The 15,311-nt window shown below is 45.5% G+C and overlaps 1 protein-coding gene across 1 annotated transcript; it reads left to right on the plus strand.

Annotated features, from left to right (window-relative positions):
- Positions 1-361: 361 nt before the first annotated feature.
- On the plus strand, positions 362-5,570 carry LOC139352710 (uncharacterized). Its single transcript, XM_070995340.1, has 2 exons — positions 362-3,593; positions 3,757-5,570. The coding sequence occupies exons 1-2, from the start codon at positions 362-364 to the stop codon at positions 5,568-5,570; spliced, it is 5,046 nt and encodes a 1,681-aa protein (XP_070851441.1).
- Positions 5,571-15,311: the final 9,741 nt, after the last annotated feature.

Genomic DNA, 15,311 nt, shown 5'->3' on the forward strand with positions numbered 1-15,311 from the left:
AGTGCGAAATGGATGATGCAACAGGACGAGGATCTGGTGATCAGTATTCACACACGGGATTGGGAGCAGGTTCAGTTGGAAGCGTAGGATGCAGCTTCACTGGGCCGTTCAGGGGTTTTGAGGACGAAAATTTATCTAGACAAACTGTGATTCACTCGAACCAGTTTGTGTCGCTTGAGAATGCGAGCACACCGATTATGTCTAATCGACGCTTCGCAGAATTGGGCAGGGCAGCAGTTCACACAACAAGTGAACACGGGCAACATGAACGCGCAGAGGGCCACACCTCCATATACGGAAAGGAGGGCGGCGCCTGAATTTATACCGAACGCATTTTCGTATGCGAATCTTCAAGAAAACAATGCAGGTCAGTTTATGCCGACATATACCGCAGCGCAATGCGTACCGCCATGTAACACTGTCGGATTCATGCCACCAATATCTGTGCATCAAAACGTTTCCGCCAGCCAATGGGCTGGGTTCTGTACCACAGCCTAACGTCGTTTATAATGCTGGTTCTAATGCTGGTAACGTTGGAGCAGGAAGACATATGCCACAGTTTGCCGGCACACAGCTCCCACATGTAGTATCATCGGGACCCACATTGACGCCAGCTCAAGTTGCATCGCGCCAGGTCATATCACGAGACTTGCCAATTTTCACCGGAAAGCCCGAAGAGTGGCTTTTATTTATAAGTAATTATGAACAATCAACCGAGAGATGTGGATTTACCAACGAAGAAAATCTGATCAGACTCCAGAAGTGTCTGAAAGGATCCGCGCTAGAAGCTGTCAGGGGAAAGCTCATGATCCCAGCTATGGTACCTTACGCTATTGGAACGCTAAGGATGTTGTATGGGCGTTCAGAAATAGTGCACGCTAGCTTGCAACGGAAGCTTAAAGAAGAGCCGCCCATCAAACCCAACAATTTGGAATCCGTGATTCGACTGGCACTGGCAGTCCAGAATTATTGTGCCACGATGATGTCAGTAGGACTACAGGAATACCTTAATGATTTTTCTCTGCTTAACGATTTGGTTGCCAAATTGCCAAGTGATCTTAAGCTGGATTGGGGTAGACATCGCTTGGCAGCTGGTGCCGCAAATTTGACCACCTTTGACAAGTGGCTCTTTGGAATAGCGATGTGCGCAACGATGGTTGCACCCTATGAATGTCACTCAACAGAGAAAGATAAAGGTGGATGGTATTCAAAGGAGCGCCTGCTAGTGCACGACATGCTAGGAAGCAATGACGACGGCAAGTCGAAGGCACATGTCACAGAAGATCAACCTTGTCCAGAATGTGGCTGCGACCATGGTCTGGCAAATTGCAAAGGATTCTTATCTATGTCCATCAAGTCGAGAGTGGAATTTATTAAATCCAAACGACTTTGCTTTTGTTGTTTTGGAAAGCATATTGTCCGTAACTGCAGAGTGAAGAAACTTTGCAACCTCGATGGATGTAAGTTACCGCACAACGTGCTATTGCATTATCCGAATACTGAGACTAACAGCGAGATTCGTAATGACAAGGAGGACATTCCTAGAAAAACCGGCGAGTCAGAGACCAGCGAGTCAACGGTTTTCTTTCATGAGAAATCAACAACAAAGGCTCTTTTCCGTTATATACCAGTAACATTGCATAATAATTCCCGTAGCATAGACGTTTATGCTCTAATCGACGAAGGTGCGTCCTGCACGCTTATGGAACGATCGTTAGCCGATGAGCTAGGGCTTGACGGTCCTGAAGAGCAGCTTTGTCTTAAGTGGACTAGCGACGTGACCCAGAGCGAGTCCAAATCGAGAGTCGTTAGCGTTAGGGTTTCCGCTGAGGGTCGTCCGGAAGTAAAACACGGACTTAAAGGAGTGCGTACTGTAAACAACTTGGATCTTCCATTGCAAAGCATCGACGATCAGACACTCAAAGAACGTCAGCACTTGAGAACGGTTCCGATATCAACATACAAAGATGTGAGGGCTCAAATTATCATCGGACTAGACAACATTAAGATCAGTGTGCCGCTGGAGGTACGTCAAGCTGAGGATGACGATCTTATTGCCGTTCGATGTAAATTAGGATGGGCTGTATACGGCCGCCAAGGACCGGAAAATGACACGCCACCTCGTGTATTCCATATCTGCCACTGCGCAACAGTTTGCGGTATGCGGAAACTTGACGAAGCTATGAAGGCATTCTTCTCGCTGGAGTCATTCGGCGTGAGTGTTCCTATAAAACCGTTGCGATCAAAGGAGGACGAGCAGGCGCTAAAGATAATGGAGGCAACTAGAAAGTACATTTCCAACGAAAGTCGCTGGGAGACTGGGTTGTTGTGGAAGTACGACAAAATCAATATGCCCGATTCGTACCCCATGGCTCTAAAAAGGCTCAAGTGCCTTGAGGCGAAAATGTTAAAAGATCCGAAGCTGAAAACGTTTTTGAGTAATACCATGCAGCACTACGAGGAAAAGAGATACATTCGCAAACTGGAAAAATGGGAGTTGTCAAACAGTCCACGTTCTTGGTATCTTCCGATATTCACGGTAACAAACCCTAACAAGAAGAAGACACGTCTGGTCTGGGACGCGGCAGCGCAAGTTGACGGCATATCACTAAACGACACTATTTTAAAAGGACCAGACATGTTGGTGTCCTTGATGGGAGTGCTGTTGCGCTTCAGAGAACGACCTATAGCGGTATCAGGCGATATACGGGAAATGTTTCATCAGATTAAAGTTTGCGCCCAAGACCAATATTCCCAGAAGTTCTTATGGCGAAATGGAGAAATTAATCGCCCACCGGATACATTCGTAATGCAGGTAATGGCGTTCGGCGCTGCATGCTCGCCGTCACTCGCCAACTTTATATTGAGACGCAATGCAGAGAGATTTGGTGAAAGTCATCCAGAAGCCGTAAAAGCAATTTGCCGAAACACTTTCGTTGACGATTGGTTGGAGTCAGTTGATACAGAGGAGCAAATGGTTAAACTCGCGAATAATATTAAGAATATTCACGCGAAGGGTGGATTCGAGATGAGAAACTGGCTGTCAAACTCCAAGCGCGTCGTATGCTCTCTGAATGACGTTTATGAAGCGCCGCCTAAGTACCTTGGCACACACGATGAACTGCAGGAGAAAGTGTTAGGAATGTGGTGGCTGCCCGAGTCGGATATGCTAACGTTTGTCATCAAGCCTGAATTGCTGCAGAGGTCGTCAGCTGGCTCTCATACGAAGCGACGAGTGTTGAGTATCGTTATGTCCATTTTCGATCCACTCGGGCTTCTTGGATTTTTTAACGTGCGTGCCAAAATTATTCTACAAAATATTTGGAGGTCTGGTGTAAGCTGGGACGACGCAATCAAGGAACCGGATGAGATTGACTGGATGAAATGGCAAGCCTTACTGCCAAAACTGAGCCATCTGCGTATCCCTCGCTACATGTCATGCTCGAGTAATGTTAAGAGCCTGCAACTACATATGTTCGTTGATGCTAGTTTGGATGCCTACGCTGCGGTAGCATATTTGCGAGTTGATCTTGGAGACGAAATCCAGAAAATCGAAATCGAAAACCAGAGTAGCACCTTTGAAACCTATTTCGGTACCACGAATGGAATTAATGGCAGCGGTTTTGGGATTGCGCCTGGCCAAGTGTTTGGAGTCTGAGCTATCAAACGAAATTGAAAAACGTGTGTTCTGGACTGATGCTCAAGATGTTCTGTTCTGGATAAGATCCGACGCTCGTAAGTACCCGCAATTTGTAGCTTTACGAGTTGGAGAAATTCTTGAAGGCTCCGAAGTTGGTGAATGGCGCTGGGTATCCTCGGAACTAAATGTAGCGGACGATGGGACTAAATGGACAAAAGGTGTTGAGGTAAATAGTTCAATACGATGGTTCTCCGGACCGAATTATCTTTTGCAGGATGAGTCGAAGTGGCCACTCGGAAATGAAATGTCTAAAACCAGAGAATCTCAAGTATTGCACCACAAGGAGGAAATTAAGAAACAAATTTCGTCTTTAGCATGTGTTATGCCGGATCCACAACGTTTCAGCAAACTGGAGCGTCTGCGCGCTGCGCAAAAAAGAGTTTTAGACTTTCTACGCCTTCTTTCCGTGAAACCGCACGGACCTGAGCTGGAGAGATTGCTTTTGCTTAAGCGCGATGTTGAAATGGACACAATTTTCATACGGGCATGTCAAGAAGAGGAGTTTTTTGATGAAATTCGATGCCTAAAGGAAAATCGTTGCCTGACAAACCGGAAAAGCACAATATATAAATGCTCGCCGTACTTGGACCCCGTCGGAGTGCTTCGAATGCAAGGTCGAATCGATGCTATCGAAAATGTTGAAGTCAGCGTTAAGCGTCCTGTTATACTTTCGCGTCACCATAGAATTGCATACCTTATAGTAGAGTATCACCACCGGAAGTACCACCATCTGCATGCAGAAATAGTTGTCAACGAAATACGACAAAAGTATTGGATACCGGGCCTGCGAGCCCTTGTAAAGGAAATCATCAATAAGTGTCCAGTGTGCTGCATCAGGCGAGCGCAACCCATTCCACCGATGATGGGAACTTTACCAAAGGAACGTCTATCGCCACATACACTGCCATTTACGTTTACTGGAGTAGACTACTTTGGACCGATTGAAGTTGCTGTAGGAAGGCGTCGCGAGAAGAGATGGGGAGTTTTATTTACTTGTCTAACAGTTCGCGCTGTTCATTTAGAATTGGTGCCATCTCTTTCAACGGATTCATTTTTACTGGCTCTAAAACTATTTACTGCGCGCAGAGGTGTGCCTCTTAAGTTGCTATCCGATAACGGAACAAATTTTCGGGGAGCCAGCAGAGTACTCGCGCAAGAGATCGAACGTATATCAACGTCAGCAGTGGAAAACAAGTATCCGGAGATGTCGTTTACCTTTATTCCTCCGGGATCGCCTCATATGGGCGGCAGCTGGGAGCGTATGGTGCGTTCTACAAAGTCAATCCTGACGGAAATTCTGTCTAACGTCGGACTGCGCGAGGAAGTATTGCGCGCTGCGTTGGCCGATGTCGAATGCACTTTAAACTCAAGACCGTTGACCTATATTCCGTTGGAATCGGAAAATTCGGAAGCCCTTACACCAAACCACTTCTTGGTTGGTAACTCCAGTGGTCTACGGGAACGCGGTGCGATGGAATCCAACGGATTAGGCTTGGCCAAACATTTCCGCATCGCTGGACAACTAGCAGACCGTTTCTGGAGAAGATGGATTCGAGAGTATCTACCCACCCTGACGAGGCGTACAAAATGGTTTCAGCCAAACCCAGCTCCAATTTCCGTGAATGACGTGGTTCTTATTGTTGATGAAACAAGCAAGCGAAACTCCTGGCCTAAAGGGATCGTCGTGGATGTTCATCTGGCGAAGGATGGACAAGTTCGTAGCGGTGTTGTGCGTACACCGGGAGGACTCGTTACTCGCCCGGCAGTTAAACTGGCTAAATTGGACATCATAAGGATTGGTGATACTCAGCGTAGTAACGCAGAAGAATCACGAGGTGGGGAATGTTGCGAGGCTAATAAGAAGTTTTAGCCGCACGCTAACTGTCCAATTTCAAAAGTCGATTTATTTGAATTTAAAGTCTGTTAGTTTAAAAATACTGTTAAGTTGTTCAACACTGCTAGCCAGTGTCATCTCTATATTGTTAGTATTGGAAAACTTAGGAATGTAAGAAGAAGAAGAAAATGATGCTATGAGAAGTTGAAGAGCGGCAAACCACAAGTGTAAGGAAAAATGTTAATAATTTGATTAATTGTGAACTCATTTGAATTTGAATAAAGATTTCAGCTATCTGTATGCTGTGAACCAGAGCTTGAAATAAGTGGAAACCCTCTGGGACCGTGGGTGTCCCAACACATAGGGTTGTTTAGATGTGCATCTAGTTGACAGGCCTCCATGATAGCACAGATGTTGCGAACAGCAAGGGCGTAGTCGATAAGTGAATCCAGCCTGTCCTTGTTTACTGAAATTCGTTTAGCTTTCTCAATTAGGCGATCCAGAATTTGATCTGGACGACCAAAGAATGTTTTCAATGTGCTTTTAACCTCGGGAGCCATGGTTGGCAACAAAAGCTTGTCTCGGACTAGATCATACGCTTTCCCTTTAAGACATTTTTGAAGTCGAAGCATATTTTCGACATTTAAAAAGCCGGCAGCAGAAGTGCTGTTTTCAAAGGCGCTTATAAAGGTGGGCCACTCGTCTGGGTTTCCGTTAAATGTAGGTAAATCAGCTGGTAGTATTTGTCGAGCTGATAATTGAACGCTGCTGGGGCCCATGTTGGCGCGACAAAATATTATATTTTTGTTCAATATATTTCTGCTCAGCTTCTCGTTTTTCCTCTAGCATCTGTAACATAAGAACGTTAGTTGACGTGTTTATACCGGGTGTTTCTTGTAAACTCATTTTCGGCTCTTTTTGCAATCCCTGCACGGCCGAGCCTTGATGTGCAGTTGTATTGGTCTTCACGATGTCGGTATCACCCTTCTCGCAAGGAGGGCAGGCCCAGCCTTTAAGGTTATTTGCGCTTTCTTCACGCACACAAGAGAAATGGTAACAGGTCTTGCAATTATCACATTGAACCCATATTATGTCTTTCCCGGGTCGATCTTTTTTGCAAGCACCGCATACCGAGGTATCATCTCCCCGTGGAAGCATATTTAATTGTTCGCGAAATTGATTTCGGTTGTGAGCTTCTCTGCCTGTTGGGGGAAAATTTATTTGCTTTCGCAAGCTGTGCCCCTACTCACAGCATTAGTTGGCTGAAAGGCAAACCGTGGAATCAGAATATAGTTTTGTTCTTTTTGGTTTTTTTTACCACGAAACACTAACACCAATACGCGGAATGTCTTCGCAAGAATCTATTTGTCAGTTTCTGTCTTCGGTTGGTGTGTATCCACTGATTATAAATGTCGCAGTTAATTTAAAGTTCGTGTCACGATTATTGTTAATGTACGGGACTGCGGAACTTTATTGTTCTTAAGACGCAGTCGAGCACCAATTAATAGTTAACCCGCTGTTGGAACTAGTTTAGGTTTAATATTGTTACTACGGAACTTTATTGTTCAGACGCAGCAACTTGTGGTGTTTTGTTTCTTTGTACTCTCGTATATTAAGATTTTTTAAAGAATGTTACAGCCGACCCCTTAATGAAAGCTTCTAACAGCACTTCTTTATACTCCGATGTTTTTATTAGTTAAATCAAATTACAAAATCAAGATAAAATCAAGAGCTTTAAAAAATCTTCCTCTCCTATTGAGGATCGCACTGTAACTGTCTGGTCTTTCGATTGTCGGCGAGATGTTGATTGGTGTCGGATCCAACCGATGAATTTATGTAAATTAACCGACGTTTCAAAATGTACTGGGGCGGTAACACGAACGTGTGCGGCATTTTTGTGTTGCCTTTTGGCCAAGCTAACTCCTGTTTGTGTGTGGGTTTGTTTAATGCTAATATCAGACCCACACACACTGAAACATACAAACAAACAATATTGCAAATGTGTGTGTGCGTCAGGCAGTTGGCAGTTGGAAGATGACTAGTCCGTCCACTGTGCGCACCACTGCTCTACGAACTGGACCATCGGCCCCTTGGTGAACGTCAACGATCCGACCTCTGAGCCATGTGTTCCTTTGGTATTTTCGTCTACGATAACTACCAGATCTCCAATAGCGAGCGGCAGCAGCGGAGGCTTGAAAGATATTCTCGTAGCCATTTCTTCCAAAATCGATCGGCCAGCTGAGTTGCGATTCGGTAACTCTTGGCCAGTCGATCACCAGCTTGGCTCAGTGTCCTCTTTACCGCAAATCACTTGAGTTGCCCACTAAGAAACGGTTGAGCATGAGAGCTTCCGCGTCAGCATCGTCCAGAGGCACGTATGTAAACGGTCGGCAGTTCAGGGTGTGCTTCACGTCAGCGAAAGCGGCTCGAAGTATTTCCTCTCGAAGTCCTTGTGCGGGAAGAATCTCGTTGAGTATAGACTTAGGTGACCCAAGACCCACTCATGTGGGGGGCACCAGGAGGGTTAAAGTTAAACTCCAACGTTGGGAATTCTGATATGCGCTCTATATGTTGCCGTAAGACTCAATTTCCTCCTCGAAAATTTGTTCCGTTGTCTGATAAGATCCGCCATGGTAAACCTCGCCGGGCTACAAAAGTCCTTAGGATACATAAAAAGGAGTCCGTGGAGAGTGAGACTGCAACTTCCAAAAGCACTGCTCGAGTTGTAAGACATGTACACAGCACGTCCCATCTCTTCTCCCGTCGACGTCCCACTACGACATCCATAGGGTTGAAGTAGTCCACCGCGGTGAATGTAAACGGTACGTAATGTACGGGAAGAGTCGCTCTTGCGGAAGACTTCCCGTTTCTGGTGGCTTGGCTTAGTCCTTTAATATAGTACCGTTGTCAAACCGGTGGTAGCGGTGGTAGTAATACGCGTCACTCGGTGACGTCTCGATAGAATTATAGGCTGCTTCGTGGCCAACTCTATACCCTCGATCGCGTTTATGCGACCTTTTACTCGCATCACGCGAGTAGGAATGGGGTACACTTGCACAATGGGCTCTTGCGGTCCTATACGTTGTTACCCGCTCTTAGGGCTTTGATTTATTTAGGAAACTCCGCTTCCTGGCCGACTAGCACCAGAATGACATCCGAGTCCACAGCCCACCTCAGTTGCAGCAATTTTTGTAGTTGGCTATCTTTTGGTTCCTTAATAAGCAAGCGCAGGAATTGAAGGACTTTGCTTTGCGCGGAGCGCAATTTTTCCAGCTTGCGAAAGCGTTGAGGATCTGGAACAATACAGGCTATTGCGGATGTTTCCGTGTGGCTCTTGTCGTGGTGCATGATGACGATCTCGTCGTTCTTTATACTGAGGTTCACATACGGCCACTGGTCTTCTCCTCGATACCGAAATTCCGGACCGACGAAACAGCTGAAGGATCCGTCGAAGCTGGGGTCTCGAGTCCATTTCGTGCCGTCGTCGGCAACGTTATTAGCCGAAGGTACCCAGCACCAAGCTGCCACATCAGAATTTCCAATATTTCCCCAACTCGTAATGCCACGAATTGGTTGAACTTGCGCGCATCAGATCGTATTTAACACAGAACGTCTCTTGAAACTGCCCAAAAATCTCTTCGATTGATATGGATATGGAAGGTGTGTAGCTGACATTGTAGGCAGCCGCTTTTCCTTTAGGATGCATCCGGGTATTCTGACTTTCTTGAGTTGAAGTCCATCGTCGCATCTCAAACCCTCCTTCTTCGTGGATTTTCTTCACTGTGCCTGCGAGTAATATCATATCGCTCTCCGTATCGGTCGATTTCAGCCAATCGTCGACAAAGGTGACGGCGACTGTTTAAAGAAGCGCTACGCGTTTTAATTTTGTATATAGTTGGCCAGGGCAAGAGAACATGAGGCTCCGAACAAAACATTTGAGACCCTTGGTCTTCAGGCCGCACCTATACTTGGCGGAACATCTCACGAATGTCCCCAGCAGCAGCTACTTTTCCCTCACGAAATCGCAGCAGCACGCCCATAAGCGACACCAGTATGCCCGGTCCTTTCAGCAGAGTATGGTTGAGGGACATTTCGTTGACGTCAGCCGCTGCGTCCCATACTATCCTGTTTTTTTTTTTATTTGGGTTGGTAACAGTGAGGATTGGGAGATAGCAGGATTTTGAGATGGAAACTATCTCCTCTCGAACTAGTTGCCGGATATAGCCTTTCTTCTGGTAGCTCTTCATGCTCTCATTTAAGTAGTGGCTAAGAGCCAGGTCCTTTGCCATCTTAGCCTCCAGACTTCATAGACGTCCTAGCGACATGGGATACGAGTTAGGAAGTTCCATCGTATCTCCAGAGCAGCCCTGTTTACCAACGCTTAGCTAAGATGTCGAAGGTTGTCGTAGCCTCCATTATACAAGCAGCACGTTCATCCTCCTTCGATCTAAGGGGCTTCAGTTTCGCCCAGAGATTCCAGCGCAAAGTGGTTTCTCATAGCCTCGTCCAGATCGTGCAGGCGGTCCTCGTTATTGCCCTCGCAAACGTACAAAATACATAGGCACGAAGTTTTGCCAGAACACTGCCGTCCATAAACGGACCAGCCAAGTCTGCAACGTACTACCAAGATGTCGTCTTCTTCAATCTCTTGAACTTCGAGCGGAACGCTAGTTTTGATCTTATCTAGGCCGATAATGAGTCTCACCTTCACATTGCGGTAGGTTGGCATTGGGATAGATTTCAGATCAGAACGCGAATTTCTTGTCCTATACTTTGGGTAGGTAGGTCCAAATGAGCGACAGTTCTTACTTCTTTTAACTCATAGCGTGTTGCACCTCGGTTTGCTGCCGAGATTTAAAAGTTGTGCCTTGTATGATGGGTCGCCGTTTGTTTTCTTTATGACTTTCCCGCCGACTAATTGTCATCATAATAATAATGGACATCAACCCAACTGGCCGATCTACACTTGATCGCTAACGTCTCACACTGTGACATTTCTTCCCGTAGCGCTGGCTGACTCGATTCGTACGTCTGCCAACTTGCCCCGGTAGGTTGCAGTCACGCCGTTAGGTTCCGATTGATTTCTCTAAGTTTCAGTCGGATGAAATATTTCAGAATGTTGTGTAGTGGCTGACGAGAGAGACATTACTTCCACTCATAACTTAGACTTCTAGTAGTTCACTCCAGAAACAGTCGATCAGAAAAACAACAACTGAAATCTTCATTTCATGTTAGCATGTGTGTAATTCAATTACATATTCCTACATTTGTGCCCTCCTCGTCTGCTCGCTCGTCTACGCAGCTCGGCAACTTTTTACAACTGCGCCACTTCTAACGCGTGGCTTCGGCAGCGGAGTCGTGTAAGAGAGAAAGAAATTACAGTACCGCAGCTTTCGAATTGCGGTAAATTATCAAAAAATTCTGCGGTCTTCCTGGGGCGCATCGGCGCTACCTCGGGTTTAGGATCGTTAAGTACGGGGTGGTGGATTATCAGTGCAGATGAGAAAAGATGCATGGTCGCAGTTGCTGACGCAACAGAAGGTATTCCACATACAGTCGTTTAAACCGATGGTTTTTGGGCAGTAGAGCCTGCTGCTTGGAATTGAAAGGGGCATCCGCATTTTCAAGACTGCCGATGTCCCATGGTTCAGTTTCGCCTACTTTGAATTGATGTTAAAACGGACACAAACGCTGGAGATTAAGAGGCAACGGCTTATTGTTTGCCAAAGCTGCCCTTATGTGTTTGTAACTCTCTTCCTGTATCAAAACGACTGTGCGATCGGGCCTTCACCGTACTCACAGCGAAACAGATTCGAAACTATGTTAATAATGCGTTAATAAGAGGACGAATTATTTTTAATCGAGTTTGCGCTGTCTGTGGTTCTTATTTTCATCGGTAGTGGAAAAGGTAGTCGCGGCCAGGGTTCTTCGCAGATCGAACGTGATTCCAATTCGCCAGGCTAGTGTGCTCTTGAAGTTCCGATATGCGGATGGGTACGAAGCAATTCAATTTTGGTGCGTGCATTGTGAGCCACAGCAACACATTTTTGGAATCGCTCAAAAACGTAACTTGGTCGATATATTTTTGAAGTTTGTCTGCCAATTTGGGCCAAGTCCTGCTTAACAATAATGCTGCGCAAAGTTCGAGTACAGATAGCGATTGTGCCTTTATTGGAGACACCTTGAATTTGTCGACGATTAAGTTGACTTCGATTCTGTCATGTAGTCTAGAAAGAACATTAATACAACATCCATAAAGAGCCTATGGATGTTGTATTAATGTTCTTCAGATGTGTCAGCGGAGCCATGTATTTCACTGTGATGCGAGTCGGAGGTGTATACAAATCGAGGTATTTGAATGTTCGCTAGGTTCTTTAAATCATCCAACAGGTTTATCCACCTTTATTTCAGATGACCGTCGACAGGTTCGTCCCAATCTAGTCCCTTAAGTGAAACATCTTGGATAAGGATCTTGCAGCGTACGATCACTGGGCTGAGGAATCCCAGCAAGTTGAACATTTGATCCACAACTGAAAGAATTGTTCGCTTGGTGAATGGCTCTTGATGATTGCAAGGATATCAAAATGTAAAGACATCAGTAATTGTCTTCCACGCCATCCCAAGAGTTTTGGTTACATCTTGATCGTTGAGTGCAATTAACACCTCGTTTTCAGAAGCTTTGGTGATCTTCGTCGAGTTGCTGCTGAGCTTTGTAGGATGAAGTCCAGCCTTAATGTTTACGGTGTCGTAATCTGTTGGAGCCCTGTGATCTGGTCTGGTCCTGTTAACAAATCATCCACTTCTAGATGCTCTCGCAAGGTAGCTGCTCCTCGGGGATTTTTGTTTTCATGTAGGTCAGCGATGTGCATGAGCCCTCTTAGCATCGGTCTCTTTCGTCAACTAGGAACTGGCGGAACATTTTCGCGATGTCGGCTGTGAGTGCATACTTAAGAAGACGGAAGGATATGAAGGTTAATATAAGATCTTGCTGAATCCTTGGGCCAATCATCAAAAGCTCGTTAAATGATTTCCAATAGATAGTCTTCGCCGACGCATCGAATACGACCCTGAGTTTCGTTGCAAGGTTTTCGGGTCAGACTACTTAGTGATGAGGAATGTAATAATGCGGATTCTAACGATCAGCATTCTCTATAAGAGACCTGTGCCCGAGGCTAATGTACTCGTTGATGAATTCCACATATGCCTGTTTTAACTAATCGTCGCGATCAAGTCGGCGTTCTAGTGCTCTAAAACGCTTTACTGCATTATCGAAGGACGCTCCCAAGTAGCTTGGTGAGTTCTTGAAAGGAAGTCGAAGTTTGATTCTTCCATCAAGCTGTATTTGAGCAGAAGTGGCTTTCACAAAGACTTTCTTCTGACATGTATTTGAGAGTAACGAATTCACACACTTCAATCTGCCAGAATTTCTTGACCACGAGGTCGTGGTTGAAGTCCGCTTGGAAAAAGAAATATCTCTGCTGAGTGTTTACATTCTTCGGGCCTAGGTTTCCGCCGATGATCCATCCGTATCCAGTATCAATGAGATACTGCATGTTATTGCCGAGGCTTCGCTTTTTTTTCTCGTATAGCATCAACAAATCTTCTGTGTTGATGAGAATGTGGATTTTATGCGCCTCGTTGAAGAAAGGATCCGCTTACTGAATTCCAACAGGAATTTCCCAATTGGAGGTATCGAACGATACCTCGAGCACAAATCTTCTTGATGAGAGCGAAGTTGGTCGACCATCTGAAATTCGACCATCGGGCCTTCAAAAATACCACTGACTTCTTGTGTGACGCGTTGCTTATCAAGGTGGAGCCGCTTTGCTGCCTCTTCAGTGACGGCTTCATCACTCACGAACGTCCGAACATGAATTTAAGAGCGCACGAAGGACGTGAACTTGACCACATTTATCGTAGACGTGGACAAGTGCCGTTGGAAGTATCCCTTTCTTGGCCGTGCATGTCCTCATGCCTCCGCCTTGTAGGCGAATAACTCAATCCTGATGTGGCTTGCTGATCGATCACCGTGAAAAATACTGGAAAACTGTGAAGCGGATTACCCCGTCTCTTTTTAGCACGTGTTTTTCTTATGGAAACAAAAGTCTCTGAAATGGAATATGATCGATGAAGCAGAAACCCCCACTGCCTTAATAAGCCAAACGTGTTTGCAAAGTACAAGTAAAAATCAAAGTGCATTTACAATATACGGAAAAATGGCGAGACGTCAAAAATATCAAAATATATAAACGTATGGGACGTTCCACATCAACCCAGCCCCTCCCGTTTTTATCGGTTACTCGTAGAGTAAAAGGGTATACTAGATTCGTCGGAAAGTATGTAACAGGTAGAATAAAGCGTTTCCGACCCTATAAAATGTATATATTCTCGATCAGGAGCACTAGCCTAGTACGTCTGTCTGTCTGTCCGTATGAACGCATAGATCTCGGAAACTATAAAAGCTAGAGAGTTGGAATTTGGCATGCAGATTCCACTGGGCGATGCCACTGGGCGCCTGGTACTGTTCCCAACTTGGCTACTGCTTGATTCGATGGTTGCTGGCCTTGTTATTCAACCTTGGGTACGAACAATTATCAATATGTCGAAATCGGACCGTCCATTACAAATTTATAAGGCCTAGTACTCAGATCGGCTAAGAGTTTCACTAGTCGAAAAATTGTATTCTTTGTAGTGTGACCAAAGTTTACAAAGTTCACCCGCAATGCGTGTGGCATGGTCTTACTGTCAAGCAGCTGGGCTTGTTGCCGAACGGCAAACAAATCAATTGGAGCAATTTAAAAAAGGAGAGTCTGCTGGTGCACAAAGTCATTAAAATAAAAATAAATTAAATGTTCAGCGAATGTTTTTATCTATGTAAATTATAAGTTTAAGGCTTCCTTCTCGTCCAACGGATGCTTCGCCATTTTTCCCGCGCCATCAGTAGTGCAGCTCCGAGTCCTAATAGACTGGCGAATAATTGCTGGTGATGGCTCCTCCAGCTGTCCGTTAGCGGGCGACCTTATTTCCTCCTCCCTATAGAAGCCGGCGCGTCCTCCATCTCCGCTTTATCTGTCGAGTAGCTGGTGGAGGTGGAGTCCTCAACGGAGAGCTCGTCGGAGATCGAACGATGTCCCATGTTCCTTCTAACTGGGATTCTCTAGTCGGCAGCATAGTTAAAGCGCTTCTCCTCCAGCGCTTCAACTGTTCTGCGTATTCGCCCCGTTGTGGTATTGCTTCCTGTCGGTCAAGTCTTACAATAATGGGCAAAAGCTTGGATTAGGCGTCCCTTTTCATGTGCACTGACCTCCCTTAGCCGTTTTTGGTGTTTTTCTTCAATTTTTAATTTTTAAATTCCCCACCGCTTCTGCACGAACACCGCCAAAGATTACATTTCTTATTCTTTGGACCGCGGCTAACGGCGTTCATCGAAAATTCACTCGCGAAATCAGGTATTTTTTCTGGTATTTTCTTAGCTCATATGAGTCCCGCGCTGGAAACCAGACCCGACGAAAAGCGCCTTTTCGCCTCTCGCTGACTCCTATTGTTAGGTCGCGGTTTTCGTCGATGTTGGTACTATGCTTACAGCGTGAATAAGCGGAATTTCTAAAGCACATATGCTCCACTTCCAGAAGAACTATTTCATGTTGGACTGCGTACAAAATAAAAAAAAAACTTATGATATTAAAAAGTTATTTTAATGTTGAAGTCAGGCTGATTGAAAAGAATCCAACATGGAAGAATTTTCGGAGTACATTACGTTAGGATTTGTGGACGTTG

This window comes from Drosophila suzukii, chromosome 3 (genome assembly GCF_043229965.1).
Source record: "Drosophila suzukii chromosome 3, CBGP_Dsuzu_IsoJpt1.0, whole genome shotgun sequence".
Taxonomy (NCBI): Eukaryota; Metazoa; Arthropoda; class Insecta; order Diptera; family Drosophilidae; genus Drosophila; species Drosophila suzukii.